Source organism: Silurus meridionalis, chromosome 2 (assembly GCF_014805685.1).
Source record: "Silurus meridionalis isolate SWU-2019-XX chromosome 2, ASM1480568v1, whole genome shotgun sequence".
NCBI lineage: Eukaryota > Metazoa > Chordata > Actinopteri > Siluriformes > Siluridae > Silurus > Silurus meridionalis.
In genome coordinates, this window is record NC_060885.1 from 16,842,887 (window position 1) to 16,860,882 (window position 17,996).

General features: G+C 36.0%; 1 protein-coding gene across 6 annotated transcripts in view; it reads left to right on the forward strand.

Moving 5' to 3' along the window:
• The first annotated feature begins 3,780 nt into the window (after nt 1-3,780).
• pax2a (paired box 2a) overlaps nt 3,781-17,996 on the forward strand; it is a 34,162-nt gene continuing 19,946 nt past the window's right edge. The window contains exons 1-7 of one of the 6 annotated variants that reach the window (XM_046874947.1): nt 3,781-4,339; nt 8,616-8,853; nt 10,674-10,851; nt 11,640-11,837; nt 15,150-15,235; nt 15,322-15,441; nt 16,206-16,250. In XM_046874947.1, the coding sequence (XP_046730903.1) occupies nt 8,811-8,853; nt 10,674-10,851; nt 11,640-11,837; nt 15,150-15,235; nt 15,322-15,441; nt 16,206-16,250 (670 nt within the window). In that variant the 5' untranslated portion in view covers nt 3,781-4,339; nt 8,616-8,810. Of the gene's footprint in view, nt 4,340-8,254; nt 8,854-10,673; nt 10,852-11,639; nt 11,838-15,149; nt 15,236-15,321; nt 15,442-16,205; nt 16,251-17,996 lie in introns of those variants that run through there. The other 5 variants (XM_046874939.1, XM_046874957.1, XM_046874987.1 and 2 more) reach the window with 5 other exon arrangements.

Below are 17,996 nucleotides of genomic sequence, written 5' to 3' on the forward strand. Positions count from 1 at the left end.
ATATGACACTGTCATCATTTGGTAATTAAACCCGTACTGGCTTTAAATATGAAAAGCTGGCAAGGGGAGATGAGTTGATGGGGCTTGCTGGTGTGGGGACCAGATTTTACGAAGCAGTCCAGATTTCCGCAGGGAGAATTTTGTACTTTTGTTCCATTATTTATTATGTCTTTCTAATGTTGTGTGCTCACCATCTTTTTTGCTCATCTCTAATCAGTATAATGGTATTCTCTTTGGGGTTTTTTTTTCCTTTTTTTTCTCCACATGCATAATTTTTAGAAAATAATGGTTTACATTTTCAGTCAATATTGCCTGATCTTTGTAACATCTTTTTATTTATATAAATGTGAAATAAAATAAGACCAAATAAACAGTTAGTCAAACCTCACAGCTACTGTAAAAAATCTATGGTTGAAAAGATAGTGACATTTGCTGTTCATCCTTTCCAAAAATAGAAGGAAGATAAATGATGAGCAGCATATTCACAGGGTGTAGGGACCCGCTGTGCCCTTCTTTGGGGAAGAAGGGAGGGTGAAACTTATTTAACATTAAATGCTGCAGGAATTGGGACAAGTTTAGAGTCTCTGTGAAGAGAAATAATAGTTGGGATGTCTGAGGGGGTTGGATTGTACTGCAGCATTGCTCCATTAATCCACCCAGCCTTTGCTTTGGGAGACAGTGTGTAGTGTAAGCGCTGACCAGCGTAATGGACTATGCAATAAAACTCCAACACACACCATAATCAGCCTCTCCCTGAGTTTTCAATCTAGCCTCTCACTGACTTCAGTCACAGCGTCCAGGCCAAATGGACTTAACAAGAGAAATCTCACATCCATTACGGATACTCCAACTGCCTTTATTGCCAATCAAATAGTCCTGTTCAGATCACTCCTCAGGCTTCTCCCGTATGTCAGTCTCCACTGCCAGTGCTAAGCAGTGTGTGTAAGGGAGGTTCATTGTGCCCTGTTATGGCTTCTATAGATCAAACTCACTGTTTCTATGATTATTACACCATTGAACATGACCGGCAGTGCTCACAAGGGTCTGATCAGAGGAAGTTAGGCACATACATAATGCTAAGACATGTTGGATGCAAATAGATGCAACAGTCATTTTTCTCCAGCAGGTCTTAATATTCAGAACTGTTCTTACCTCGTTATCAGTAATTTGTGTGTTTTGTATATTAAATAATAAAAGATATCCACAATAATGAACTGGACAAACAAAAATCACCCAAAGAGTCACTTTGTCAAAATAAATGGAAAGGCTGAAAATAGATGCCTTGTCCAGTGTGCGTTTGTCTAAAAATGGTGTGTGTTATGACATGAGGTGCCTGGAGAAGGTCGTTGCTCTCCATATTGTGGACATGTAAGTGGAAGCTGTTTCCTGTCTGCGTTAGACAGAGGCAGCTGGGATAAGACTGCCTCAGGGGCTAATCCACAAGCACATACATGCATCCACTTAAATTGACACTCATTACATGGAAATTGAAAGCTCTCAGTCTAAAATACATGAAAATATATATTACAAACAATGAATGTCTATCAAAGAAAAGAAAAAAATAGCTGTTTGTTATTTTTATTAAAAAAAAAAAATACAGCATTCTCTTAATATAGGCTACAATATTAAATCTGAAATGATCACCCATGTGTCAGGATAATATATTATATATTTATATTAATATATATATATATATATATATATATATATATATATATATATATATATATATATATATATATATATGTTCAGGATTAATATATTATATATTAATAGATTTTTTTTAATATTTATTTATTTATTTTCAACACCACAAGATTATGTGCTCAGTTAGTATTTTTAGAGGTCAATAATATATTATATATTTTAAACTGCAGACATTTTCAGTAAGGATGGCTACTTTTTTCTACTTAACTCACGAGAGTAATACATTTAAACATGACCATCAGGTTTTACACATGCTAAAATGCTGGATGAAATGAAGTGTCATTTTGGGGTCATTTTGTTGAACGCACAGTTGGTCCTTTACCGAGAAACGAATAAAGCTGACGATCTAGACGATTTTCCCGCGTAAGTTATAGCTGAAAGAAACGGTGAAACGCAGCTTGTATGCGAGAAGGATCTGTCCACAGCAGTTTGCACTGAAGTGGCGCACATAAAATCATGTTTTGAGCGATTTGTTTGAGGTGTCTGAGAAGCGCACATGAACCGAAAGCTCTCCAAAGGGTTTAACAGCGCGCGCTACTACAAATAAAGGCTGCTAACTGGAACATGAACGCACGAGCAACTTGTAAAAACGCGATAATACAATATCCAAAAGCACGGCCGAGCGTGGTGAAGCTATAAAAATCCGCATTAAATTATTATGGCCTCTATATCTCCTATTTAACAAACATTTTTCTGAGAGTTTTGAATATCTTAAAGCACTGAATATCTTTTTAAACAAAATTAACGCACAAAAATGTGGCTACTGGTAACAGAGAAGTCATTTTTATATAATTTCATCAGCAGTATCTGGCTGCTTTAATTAGGCCTAAACAGCACATTAATTCCTAATGACACGTTGCCCTGTCTTTATGATTCCAAGAATGTGGACCATAGGCAAAGACGAGGCTTACATCAGATAAAATAAATGACAGAGAAATAATTATTCTACCTGACTCCCATGGTCTCGCAGGAAACTCATTTGCAGTTGCCTCGAGGATTGAACAATATATAAAATATGAATATGAACTATATTTCTAGTGTGGGTTTAAAATACAACTGATTGTATTAGCAAACGAATGTAATGCACTGAGCACATAAAGGTATGTACATGTATGTGTGCTTTATTAACTAGAATTGGGTCATGCTCAGCTGATTTTCCAGCTTTGCTGATCAGCACATGATCAGCTGTGACATTGTAAACTTACATTCTAAGTGCAATATCCATTTATCCTCAGTGGTGAATTACAGTGCCCCTTCTGGCCAAGGAGAAGTTCAGTTTCACATCATTCACTAATTCACTCACATCAGCAAAACAACCATAACTAAACAAAACTAAACTAAACAAACAAAGGTCACGTAGTACGCACACGTACAAATGGTATGTTGATAAAGTAATTTTTTATTATACTTTTTTTTAACATTTAAAATATTTTATCCCTTCTTTAACAAGCAAGTTTTAAGGTGGTAATTTTTCCAATTAAGCAAGAAACTAAGAAATTCATTAAAACCAAAATGATTATAGAATGACTTAATTTAAGTTGAGTTTAATAATAATAATAATAATAATTATTATTATTATTATTATTATTATTATTATTATTATTATTATTATTAATATTATTAATCATTTTGTTGTTGTTATTATTTCATGTGTCCTTTAATGGTTCTGTGACAAAATGTCACAGCCCCAAAGCTGTCTTAGCAATTGAAAAAATACATTAAATAATTATTTTTTGAATAATAATTATTATTTTACACCCTTCTAACCCTTTTAGGACATTTTAAGCATTTGCATCTGTTTGATAAATGTATACCTTATTTTACTATTTAATACAGGCTTAAAAAAAATAATGTTTCATAAGTCTACAAGACCAAAGCTTGTGAGAAAAACCTAAACCTGTTCTTTGCTAAACCAAAATTGAAGTCTGTCAAAACAAATCTATAGCTGTGTGCAGTTTATATGGGAATCATCTGGTTGTTAATAACACTGCTGTTATATGAGGTGGGTGAGTTAAGTGGACCCTCCTACTGAGCGCAGGTTCACTTCGAGGTGCAGCCAATGAGAACCACGGCTGCGTTAACTTTACCACCTTGTCTTGAACTTTCTTACTCCAACTTCTCGAAACTTATAACACCTCATAATATGTCAAGAGACATTAGTATACAACATATATAATGCAAACCAAAAAATACCTCGTGGGTCTCCATACGGGAGAAATATTCATGAATATTCATTGCTATTAGTCCTACCTTTCAGTCTTCTACAAGGGCAAAAGCCCTGCGAGCTGCTCTTAGCATATCCTCTCAGTCCACGCTTTTACTTCCAGTTTTGTTCTTTCTTTTATATCATACCTGAAACGCTTTATTTGCTTTGATTGCTATTTCTCTCTCTTCTTTTTTTTTTATCAGTCCCCAGTGTACTGAAGCAGAGGTCGCTGTCCTTCTTTTCGTTGTTGCCGTCTAAAACCGTTTAGTTTTGGATGATCGCTCAGATGGTGTGGCAGGCAGCGGGGAGAGGCAGCTCGCCCAGCCGGGGAGAGAGCGCACAAGGCCGGACACAGCCAGTGGGCTGCACCGCCCTTACGGACCATTAGACAGAAGAAAGGCATGGCTCAGAGACCTGCTCGATCAGGTAAGTGCCGCGTTTCTTTCTCGCCTTTTCTAAATGTTCTCTCCTGAGTGTTTAGGCTATTTGTGCTAGATGTGCCTCGTTCAGGTGGCCAGTACCAGTACTTTTAAGATGCTATAGTGAGGAAAACTAAACCCACCTTTGTAATCCTGTTGGATGAAGGTTTTTTTTTTCAAGCGGTCTATTTGAAGTTCCTTTGTATTTACCTTGCCATGGGTCAATTCCTGTATAAAACACTGTATATTCACCAAATAAGATTAACACCATGACATGTGGTCTGATTATCACTGACACGACATTTATTATTATTTACACTAATAATAAAAATAATAATAATAATAATAATATTATTATTATTATTATTATTATTATTATTATACTGTAAAAAACATCAATAATAATAATAATAATTATTATTATTATCATTATTATTATTATTATTATTATTATTATTATTATTATTATTATTATTATTACAATTTCACTCGTAATATTATTGGCGTTCCATATGGTAATTAATACTGTGTTATATCAGTCAGTTAATTGAAAACATAGATCACATGCTAATTTACCTTTCCATTTTGGGTGTAAATGGGAAGATCAATGAAAAACACTTGTAATGATCTAATTAATTATAGCAAAATTAAAAGCAAGTACAAAATCAATCTCTGATGGTGGTGAGGATAGAATTAAATTGATGGTCCATCTGTTCACCCTATAGACAACATGAATAGGCAATCTAAGCAGGCAGCTGATATGATGGCGCAGGAGAGGCCGTCCTGCTGTTTGTCAGAAAAACAGCAAAACATTTGGATACCACACACAGCTGAAGAGAGAGTGATGCGCAAACCCGGATTAAACTCGAAGAAAAATTAATGTATTTATAATATATATATATATATATATATATATAATTATTTGTATGTAACTATTTTTAAATAACCCTAACCCTAATCCATACCATATTTTGAACATTGTGCTATTAGTTTGCAAAATAATATTTTGGATATTATTCTTATGTATTATTACAGAAATGGCTAAATCCATGCAAGAGTTAAAAGTTAAAATAGTCTTCATGAAGTATGTGCTTTATTTATCACTTGCTGTGGTGTAGTCTACAGCAGGGTCTAACCTGTACCGGTCTGCTGAAGTAAATATCGATTGGTGACGTCGCTATAATATGGGCTGTTATTAAGGTGAATGGGGACGGAAAGCACAGACTTCCAGCTATGACAGGAAACGGGTGTCCCTTTTCCTCACTGCAAGTTCATTACTGCTCACATGGCTGACTGCTGCTAACAAACTTTTACGGCACACTAAAGGCACTGCAGCAAAAAGTATTGATACCCCACCACCCACCACCCACCAACACAAACTCGCGCACAAACCCGAAATCATCCCCCCTCTCTCTAATAAAAACAACAACAACAACAACAACAACAATAATAATAATCATCATCATCATCAACATAATAATAATAATAATAATAATAATAATAATAATAAATCTATTAACCTGTGATTACATGTCTGACAGTTTGCAGAAGTGAAGAAGTGAGAATTATCCCATTTTTTATTTAGTCTCACAGAAAAGGTCTGATCTGATCACTTACGGCCAAAAGTGACCTGATATATGGCACTGTAAGGGACAGAAGAAAAAAGTACAATCTTTCGACGTGTTTCTGACTAGTGCAGATTCAACATCTTTACCAACTACAGTCTGATCATTTGCAATTAGTTTTTCTTCCATTTAACACGGGAAGTAAGTAATACACTAAAGTTGAGCGGAGGCGAAAAGCAGGGGTCTTGCGGGGAAATAAAAGCAGCTTTAGGGGAAATGTGTAGTGGAGTGTGAAATTACAGCCCATGGTGTTACATATTGTACCAGAAGCTCCCTCCAAAAACACTAACAAAAAGAAGAATCGTCCGCAAATTTAGCCGCAAGGCACAACACAACATGGCCTCCTGTTCTTTTAGCCCAATCCATATCGGCCACAAAGCACACAGAGGCTAAACGAAATGCCTTTTTCTTCTCCAGCAGTCACCCACAGTTCACTCATTTCTTACTTATCATTAAATGGTTAGACTGCTCCAGTCACAAGTGATAAATATGTAAGCCATATATTTTTTTCTCTAATACAATACGTTATATATCCCATTTTTCATGTGTCTACGTGTTTAACGTTAATATGCTGTCACGTGCAATATAATAAGTCAATCAATATATTATTAATAATACTACTACTATTACAAATAATAATAATAATAATCATCATCATCATCATCATTTATCCTTGTTTTATTAATAATAATAATATTATTATCATTATTATCATCATCATCATCATCATCATTATTTTTATACAAGAAAAGGAACAAAAACACAGGATTCACAAAGAAAAATAAATAAATAATAACTGACAGCTGAATCGGGCTTATTAGAAATTGTTTGCTAATCTTTAATGTATTTTTATTAGCAAAAAGAAAATATTTTAATATTTAAAACAACCTTTTTGTACATAGTTGGGTATAAATAGCTCTCAAACCCTAATAACTTCGCACCATGTCTTATTGCTGTGCTGCTGTGAGTAAATGTGCTCAAGAAGAGTGAGTGAAATCATGTGACAAAACATTAAAGTGACAGTCGAATTCCGTTGCATCGGAAATATTCATAATAATATTAAGTAGAAGAAAAAGAAGAAGAAGAAGAAGAAGAAGAAGAAGAAGAAGAAGGACAAGAAGGATACTAGTCCAAGAGTATAAGAGCAAATCTACAGCATAAGCCTCCCCACACAAAACATCAAATAAATAAAATTATAAAATAACGGCCATATAAATCAGCTAAAAATGTGTTTATTTTTGAGATAATAAGCAACTTTTATTTAACGAGTAAGCAGTATTAATAACATTTATTAATAACTTCTTTTGGTCTTCACAAAGATCCTATCATGTTGTATGCATGTCGTTGTGGGCACAATAATTAAAACAGATTAAAATGTATAATAGTTATAAATGTGGCCTGTGCTACATACAGTATTTTCAAGAAGTTTAAAACTCTATCCCACTATAAGCACACTTACCATGTGCGGTATCGTATTTTTTCACCCACATAAGCGACCTATCTTCAAAAAAAAAAGTCATACCACACAGCGCCATCTACAGAGCTGCCTCAAAAATAACACCCCAAAGGGAGCCTTCAAAATCCATCCACGCACCTCACACCTCACATCAACCTAACATTTTTAACGACAACATAATACAGCAGATCTCTGAAACTTGAAATCAAGTCAGAGTTGGGAGCCATGTTATTTATGTTATTTTACCAGAAGGCTTTGGTTCTCTTCAATATAAATATCAGAATGGAAAAAACACACGCCACTCCATGACCTGGGGCAATAAAACCCCCTAAACCTGAAGATATCTTTGGTCATTGAAGAAATGAAGTAATCATACATATAATGTGAATCAGCCTTGCGGCACACTTGATAATCTAGAATGATGACAAATCTTTCACAAAATTGTTCATGCACATGAAAAGCACCAGCTATTTTTGTTGCGCGTAAAATGTTGAAGAATAAAAAACAATCACAGCAATTGGACTGCTGCTATAATCGTTTCCGCTTCCTTATCTTTTAATTTCCTCGATTTCCCAAACCGAAGTCACTCATTTTCCTGTTTGCATCCCTCCCTTTCCCGAAGTGTCAGACGGAGAGACCTCCTCATTTGGGCTTCGGCTTTTTTGCGTTGGCGAATCACAAAGTGTTGGAATCTATTGCCTTTGTCTGACAAGTCATCCATCTCTATGCGAGGGGGGGGGATCTGGGAGGAGGAGGAGGAGGAGGAGGAGGAGGAAGGTGTGGGGGGTGGGGGGCGAGGGGGGCGGTGGACTGCAGCTTTTAGAAACACACACACACCGGGAAGAGGGCTTTCATTCTCAGCCCAAAGCTTCAAACAGGCACATCCCATTCTTCCACAGAGGGGGACCGCTAGAGAAACTCGCAGTGTCCATGTTTTTTTTTTTTGTCGTGGCATCCCCGCACATAAGCCCAGAAACGCGTTGCTGATATATCGAAGGGATTTTTTTCTTTCTCGTACACTGCACATTCATGAGCGGACACTTGGAAGCAAAGCAAAAGCTGTATTTCTCCAAAATATGTGGTCAGCAAGCATCCACTGAACGGCCAGTTCCGCTTAAATTGCTGCGAAAAGATTTTATGTTCGGTTTTTGAAGACAAGTGACGGACATGGTCTGCAATCCAAACTCGTTTTCCCCTTAAAGGAACTGAAGCAAGAATAACTAGAAGAAGTAGAAGAAGAAGCAGCAGCAGCAGAAGAAGAAGAAGTTCTCCAGTGAGCCACCACCGGCTCTGAAGCTCGACACGGACAGCAGCAGTTTTCTAACCCGCATTGAAACCTGCATAATCGAGGCGAGACGGCGACCTCAGTCGATTATCTCTCCTTCCTTTGCTATCCCATGGATATTCACTGCAAAGCAGACCCTTTCACGGCGATGCACCGTAAGTATATATAGTATATTTTTTTCTCTAATTTCTTATCTTTTCCAAATGTCTTTACTTCTTAAAAAAAAAAAAAAAAAGGAAAAGAAAATAGAAATCTATCTGCTGTGCACTGCGTTGTGCAAGAACTTAACCAGTCCCATGCAAGCTTAAATGTCATCACAATATTTCTTAAGTGATTTATGACAAAATTGAAAAGAAAAATTATACGTGCATGAGTTGCACTATACAGAAAGAAAAGTTGAGGAATTCATAAACAATCGCAGATGCAAACCTGAACAGTTGTACCATGCGCAAAACGCAATATATATATATTTTTTTCCAGAGATAATTTGCCATATTGGCGCTTATGTTATCCCGTATTGAGTAGCTGGAGATGAAGTTGGACTAAAAAGTCGATGAGATTCCACACAATAAAATAGCTTGTGCTAATTAGACCCAGCAACAATTACTGTTTATAGTGTTCAGTATTTAGCTGCCTTCATTGGCTATAATGTAAACAAAATAAATTAGGCCTAGGGTTTATTACAACAAGGACATTAAACGTGATGCTCAAAGGGTGAAACGAAAACAATATGCAAATAGTAAAGTGACTGATAGTGTAATAGTGTTTTATTGGATATTTCTGAGATTGCAAATCTCAAGTATTTTTTTTATATTATTTAAAACGCCACATTTATTCTTGTTGGGTGGAAAAAAGGTGAGGAAAAGTGAGAGAAAAGATAAAAATGTAAGACATTATTAGTGAAAAAACAGCAGAATGCACATACACACAAAAATGAAATGAAAAAGTAAAGAAGTTTTTGTTCGTGTTTTTAAATTTTTTTTATTAAATGTCCACGATCGCTGAATATAAATAATTCATTCTTGTTTTGCAGTGGCTTTTTTGTGGTTGTAATATGAGTTATCAAAGATCGTTTTAATTATTTACAATAATCGTGCAAGGAAAATTAAACAGCCTGAAACGTAATCTATGCGACATGTGTTTGGCTGCAATGGAATAGAAGAAGAAAACACAACCTTCGTCTCTGCTGGGTTTATGCACAGAGGAGCAAATATATCTATCAATTTAGTGCGAGGTAAAGAAAAGGTGAAGAAAAGACAGCAATGCTATAAGGTCAATTCTGTCATGAATTTCTGTATTTAGCTGGACGAATATCAGCATTTATAAATACGCAAATAATGTACAAATGAACTTAGACTATGGGTAGTAATAATAATAATAATAATAATATTATTATTATTATTATTATTATTATTATTATTGTTTATTATTATTATTATTATTATTATTATTATTAATTAATTGTAAGGAAACATGATTTAATGATATGCGACATGATGTATGTATGAATATCTAAGAGTAGGTTTTACTGTTTATTTCCAATATATATATATATATATATATATATATATATATATATATATATATATATATATATATATATATATATATATGTTTTTTTAAATATCAGTGTTTAGGTACGAAATATTTCTATTGTGCATTAATATTGGAATGGGTTGTTCTGATTACCTCAGTGTGAGTATATGGAGATAAAGATTTTGTCTAGCTGTTTGAAGAATGCTTTATGAATTGTTTGTAGGTTCTGATTTCTGTGTGTGTGTGTGTGTGTGTGTGTGTGTGTGTGTGTGAGTGAGCGCGTCCGGATGTGTGTGTACAGTGAGAGAGAGAGAGAGAGAGAGAGAGAGAGAGAGAGAGAGATATGTAGACAGAAAAAATGAGACTGACTGTGTAGGTTAAGATGCAGCGTGTCTTCTATATGTATGTAATGTTACGCTGTTGGGTGTGTGTGCTGTTGTCTCCCACATAGGGCACGGGGGTGTGAACCAGCTCGGAGGGGTGTTTGTGAACGGCAGACCCCTACCTGACGTGGTTCGGCAAAGGATCGTGGAGCTGGCACACCAAGGGGTCAGGCCGTGTGACATCTCCAGACAGCTGCGGGTCAGCCATGGCTGTGTCAGCAAAATCCTGGGCAGGTAAGAAAAAAAATAGAAGTCGCACAAAAATCAAACCTTCACAGCCCCCTTGAGTTATTTTGCCATTAATGCCATACAGCTAGTCCTGTTCCTCAGCCTCCTTTAAGGCTAAAACATGAGGTAGACTGAGAAATGGCCAGTCAAACAAAATCCTAATAACAACAAACAAACACCACCGGATGTGTAACACACACAGTAACGAGTTCATTATTTCGTCACGTTGCTCCCCGGTGGTCAAATTATTTTTTTTTGTTGATTGCTGGATTATTGCACACGGGAAAAGGACAATAAAATGTTTACTGGGAACGTTTTACATATGTCTCTTTGAATTCTCTGACATATTTTTTCTAGCTATCAAAAGGATTTCATGAGGTATTTTGTTTTATACATTTGGAATGTTCGATACGTTGTGAAACATGAGTTATATCCTGTTACCTATTGGTTGCATGGAACATCACCATTACTGACGAAATTATTATTATTATTATTATTATTATTATTATTATTATTATTATTATTATTATTATTATGCACTTAGAATCACGCAAAAAAAAAAAATATTGTGACAAAATGATCTCTTAAAATGACAGTTTTAAAATAAGATGCTCGGCATATTAAGAAAGTCTATAATTGTGATTGTGTAACTTCGTGCATTCATTCAGATCGTTTTCAGGGGAACATCACAAGCCTAATAAAACATTGCCCACTGTTATAATCGCGTCTGACGTGGAAAGTGTCTTTGACAGGTTGTTTTTTTTAACGACTTGTTCCCTTCTCGTGTCTCGCAGATACTACGAAACCGGCAGTATTAAACCTGGAGTTATTGGAGGTTCCAAACCAAAAGTAGCGACTCCAAAAGTTGTGGATAAAATTGCAGAGTATAAGCGGCAGAACCCCACCATGTTCGCCTGGGAGATCAGAGACCGACTACTGGCCGAAGGCGTGTGTGACAACGACACGGTTCCGAGCGTATCCTCCATCAACAGGTAAACAATATATCTTTATTTTACGCTAAAAAAATATATGTATCCTTGAATTAATTATCGAATCAATTTACTACATTATGTCGCTTAAAATGCATACACAGGGTAACATACAAATTACATTTAAATTCAACTTTTCTCATCTATAATGCATAGCGACTTGGACCATAATATTATACCTGTGTAAAACAAGCTCGATCGGAACTTCCGCCGTAGTGAAGCTATGTTTAAGCGTTGGATCATGAAAAGAAAAGAAAAAGGACAAAGAAAAAAATAACTGTTCCTGAACAGATGAACAGGTGCAAAAGTTAAGCAGAGACGCAGAATCAGGCGACCACAGCGCAGGAAAAGGGAATCAGTCCCTCAATGCTTGTGTTCTTCTTCATGATAGTCTCAGGCATGCGAGCCAAACGCAGATCTGGGGGTCTTCCTCGGCTAAAGTCACATCTGTCCCGCTTAAACCCGAATCAATAAACTGTAAAAAGATCCAGTGGCGTCGGGAAACACACGGCCCCCTCGCTCAATACTGCATTACAGCTATACAGGCTCAGCTCCTTATTTTAGCAGACCTTAGGGAATTTAGCGCTATATTAAATGATCATGTGTATTTACGAATTGTTTGGAAATTATTAAAAGTGCAATTCATTGTTATTGTGAATGTGTTTCTGTGTTGAATATAATGGTATTGATAATGATTATAATACTACTACTACTACTAGTAATAATACTAATATTAATACTACTACTACTACTACTAATAATAATAATAATCTTAATAACAATATTATTATTATCATTATTATTATTATTATTATTATTATCATTATTATTATTAATAACAATAAATCATTATTGTTATTATTATTATTATTATTATTATTATTATTATTATTATTATTTAAAATGAGTAGAAATTAATAGTAGTAAAAAAGGTGACGTGGAATAAATAAATAAATAAATAAATAAATAAATAAATAAATAAATAAACAAACAAACAAGCGGAAATAACCGTCACCGGCATGAATATTAATCTCGCCGCAAAACGAGCAGCAGCGTCAACCGCTCTCTACTTATTCCCTTTTTTTTTGCTCATTAAAGCACAAAGGGTTTAGAGAAAAAGTATCCCGAGTGAGCTGGGAAAAAGCAGAAGTGTGTGGAAAGGCCTTGCTGCGAGCGCTAGTGCTGAACTTTGGTTAGGAGGCACTGTTCCAGAGAGGCGGCCAGCAGCATTATACTTTAATGAGCTGCACAGAGAGCATGGACCGAGCCGCACTGGATCCTGCCGAGAGAAAATATATATATATGAGAGGAAGAGATAGTGGAAAAAAATCCTTTCATGCACTGTGAACTCTTAAAAGGGGCGATTTGAACTGTTCTATACTCGGATGTGGTCAACTCTGTATTTGCATTAATAAATGACATAAAAGCAAAAACATTTGATTGTGGTGGAAAAATAATGTTTTAGAGGGAATTGTAATTTAATTTTATAATACTAATTCCATAATGTCTGGTTTATTATATTAAAACTAAATAATAAAAAAAATTATACTTTACATTTTCCTACTTTTATCACTCTTTCTTTAGCAATGAAAAAATTGTATATTAAGTGTAAAGGAAGAATTTGCCACTAAGTATGCAAATTAATACCACTGGAAAGTTGAAAGTAGTCCTTGTTTTACTTTTGCTTTTATGGAATTTATTTCTATTTGTTGAAAATTGAATGTCAGGTCACAAACTTCGAACCTTTCAAACAGGTGTTATTGTAGTTTGTCAGTAAGCACGTCCTGTCTCCAGAGTCAGGACATGACGGTTGACCCTGATGTTTTGAATGGTTACTTACTTGACCTTTGCTCTATTGACATTGAAAAATGTTTGAGCTTTAAGCACAATTTCTCTGCATGTATCTTTAAAGATTAGACACATACAGGATGGACGCACTGTCCGCCCTGCAACGTAGAGGCACCGGCACATGCGCATGTTCTTACGTGTCTTTCATTTGTATGGATTGATATTTTCATAATTCTTCTGGGAATTTTCAGCATGTCATTAATTCACCTCCCCAGATTGCTTATTCAATATTAGAAACATAGATTCCAAATAAAAACCTTGAATTTATTTGGCTTATTTAATTCATTGGGCCAAATCATTGTTATGGTTAGATGTTAAAAATTCTAATAAATTGATATAGATGGGGGTTTTTTAATGCTTGTTGATTTTGCCATTCTTGACAAAAAAATTACAAGTTAAGGGATCTTGAACAAAGATATTTGAAAATAAATTATGAAGGCCACATAAATTAGGAACTTTTGCAGAAATTTTACTAAGGGGAATATTTTATCTGTGGGAATAGTAGAATTGCCTCAGCGCATAAATATAAAAAATGGCATTATATATTAGATGAATTTGTTTTAAACTGAATTTCCTATAAAAATTAAATCTCAAATATAATATCTGTTTGCAAATCCCTGTATATATTTAGCATTGTAATGTGAAGAGAAATAATATAAATGTGTGTGCAAGACGGGATGGCAGCTCCTTCTCGCAAAAGTGTGTGGCCCAGATTAAAGGCATCAAATGTTGCAGTAAGCTTTTGTGAGGCAATGAGACACTATTGCTTTCCTGTCACATATAATTTATAGCCCACCATTTGCATCTATTCCCCACTACTATTAATTCACAACTTTTCTTTTCATCTCAAAGTCCCAATCAATAAGGCCTCATCCGCACTGCAATCCTGGATATTTGTGAATAATGTGAGAAAGTCTGAGAAGGCAAGTCAGTTGTGTCAGGCTACAAGCAATCCAAACTTCTTTAAAGGACCAGTTAAGCGATGGAGGGAGAATGACAGACAGAGCAGCATAGATCGAGAGAAAAAGAGAGTGGGAGACAGATAGAGACAGTGAGACATTATTGAAGTTGAGGCCAGGTCAAGGCAGTGAAGCCCATCATTGAGGTGAATTGATGTGATTTCATGCTTTGTTTGCAAGATCATTCAGACCAAAGTGCAATGAAGACCTTCCCCCATATCACACCTTTGCGCTAGTGGGACTTTATCATATTTCTAAAACTGGGATCCTGTTTGATTGAATCAAGTCTCTCTGGGGTAGCTACTACTCTTACTTAAATATTGACTTCACGGCTCTAATGTCTTCAGATTGGTTGTTTGGGATAGAATCAGCTATTTTTCGCAATACAATACAGAAATTTTACCAGGTTGATCATAAGAATCATTGCATGAAAATGAATTTTGATGAGCTGTACAATTTTTACATTTGATATAATATTAAATACTGTATGTTCTATCGGCTTTTATAGGATAATACGAACGAAAGTTCAGCAGCCCTTCCATCCATCTCCAGACGGAACAGGAACTACCCTCACCACAGCAGGTCATACTATAGGTAATACAAATTCATCTATTTTGTAAAAAAAAAAAAAGGCCTTTGTCAAACAATGGTATTTAACCTCTATTCTGTGCTTTATCCAGTGCCTAGCACAGCCTCCCCACCTGTATCAAGTGCTTCGAATGACCCGGTGGGCTCTTACTCCATCAACGGCATCCTCGGAATCCCTCGCTCTAATGGCGAAAAGAGAAAACGTGATGATGGTAAGAGACTGGATTATATTCTATTGCTTCTACGAAAACTGAAACTCTTTTCTGGGGTTTTCTATGTGACTGCATGTAATTTCAGATGAAATATGTGGCAAGAAAAGAGGCATTTTAAAAAGCAGGCAGTAAAAATTGCAGATTGCTCTGTCATTTAGCTGTTTGTGGAAATGAAGACCTTTTGCTATGGGAATGATGCAGAATGTCAGCGTCACCTAGAAAGTGCACATATTACACGAGGCACTGTGATTTCGTAAGCACTATGACAGGAATAGTGCATATGAAGTGTGTGTAGAAAATAATACAGATAAATGTATGCATTCATCGCATTTTAACTGAATGAGTTGAAAGCAGACAGTATTCTTGTAAAAGTGTTTGGATTTTAAAGAAAAACAATGAATATAAAAAAAATTTCACTATGCCCCATGTCAGGATGTCTGTATCCGATGCTTTAAATGGACATCTGTAGCAAAACTACAGTTGACAAAACAAGTTACACAAATAAAGAACACGACCTGTGCTAACATTTTCTCTCCTTTCAAAATGAGAGGGCACACACTGCCTAAGGCCTAATGGCTCAACGGCTCTGTTAAAAAAAAAGCTTTTGAAGGCTAGTGAATAAAGATCAGTGTGGTTCTGCGCCAAACAAGCACACAGACGCAGGAGTAGTTTAAGGGAGGGAGGGGGGAAGTGGTTGGAAATGATCTCTTAAAACATTTATCAAAGCAGGCCTACTTGCTTCTTTTATGTTTCCATCTCTTTAGTTCTCTGGAGTGGCAACCACTTGGATGGGAGGAAAATAGGATATTGTAAGTTCTGTTAGCCCACCTTTTCTTTGCTTGCTCAATCATGGGCCACTCGACTCAAGATCAAGTGGCCATGTGAGAGTGTGTGTATGTGTGTCTGGAGTCCCAGCTAAAGACAGAGTACAGTTATGCCTAATGATATCTTTATGGAGAGCAGTTGGATCATATATAAAGTCTGTGAAAATGTGTCTGTAACAAATCACATTTGCTGCATGGTTTGCAGAAGCTGTAGTGAGTTGTGCCTCCACTGCTGTAAGGAAGATGGATTGAGAGTGAATAGATCACCATAGGAATGTTCAAATGCAAGTGGTGATAGTTTGATTATGTTTTGCTTAATTTAAGTGTCGAATGGGGAGTAATTTATCATTTACTAATACAATATTCTTTTGTGTAGCGGATATAGTAGTACCATAAAAAGAAGTGCATTAAAATGATCGTAGTGAAATTGATAATATGAATTTTTTTAGGTTTACTGGATTTTAAATATTTAGTGTTTCTGTGTTTAGATATGTTGTAGAGAATACATACTGTGGTGGTCTGTAAAAAAAAGGCCTCTTAGCTGTATTTTTTTATTCTGTGCCAAATGTCGAGAAAGCTGTGAGTTATTTAAACTTAGCCCTTATTTCACACAGGGACATCAGGGAGGCTGTTCGACAGTCTGCGCTTGGTTTCAATTTCATAGCAGCACAGAAGCCTTGGGCTACCTGAGCCATATTTGGCTGGGTGCCGCAAGTCTCGCCTTCATTAGATGATGACATAACTGCAAATATGTTAATCCGATTTTTGAAGAACAGGGGTAGATTAGCACATTTTTATGAAGCCCAAATGTAACAGGAACAAAAACTGGCTGATTTTGCAGAAAAAAGTTTTGCGCTCCGGGTTTTCTTTTAATAGTGCTGAAATTATGGTCATTTTACTGAGCATCAGCCCATTGCACTTGTTTTCAGATTTTGAAGCCAGTTTGTCCTGCCCTTAAAAAAGCCCCCATTACAAGGGGATTGTGGAGATAATGTAGTGTGACATGCGTTATGTACACCAGGTCTTCATAAGTGGATTTTCAGGGACATAGGTGTCATAAGAGTCATTAATCTGCCATTTCCATGTGTTATTGCAAATTAGAAGTAGCATGTTAGACTCGCTAGCTATGGGTGATGTTAACCATAGTGCAGAGGGGAAAGCGGGAGGGGGAATACCCCTTTCTAGATTAGATCTTTGGTGGCAATAGCTCCTTGCGCGTTGAACATAGTGACATTTAAGAGAATTTGCAATTCTGCAGAGAAAAGCTATTAATTCACAAATTAAGATCCTGGTTTCTCTATCACGGATGCACACGCTATTGAAAAGACAAAAGGAATAGCCTAAAGGGGAAGAGAGAGAGAGCTGCAGCCCTATCATTGTAAAGATTGGTTTATATGTCTGCAAGCAGTGATACCAATTACACCAGCACACCGAGAATGCGCCTCAACCATATTGCTGCCTATGCAGGCCCCTCAAACCATTGCAAAATTTATTTGTGTATCTCATTATGGAAAATAGAATGCCTGTCGTGCCAAATGCATTAATGGTAAAAGGGGGGAATTAAGTCTGTTCAGGCTTTTTCACTCATTCATTAATACCTCTATACCAGATATGACAAATAAGTGCACTGAGTTAATTACCAGCATGTAGTGTTCAGGAATGCACTGATGTTATATGTTCCACTCACTGAAAGGAGTGGCTAGTTGAGTATTACCTTGTTAATGCTGATAC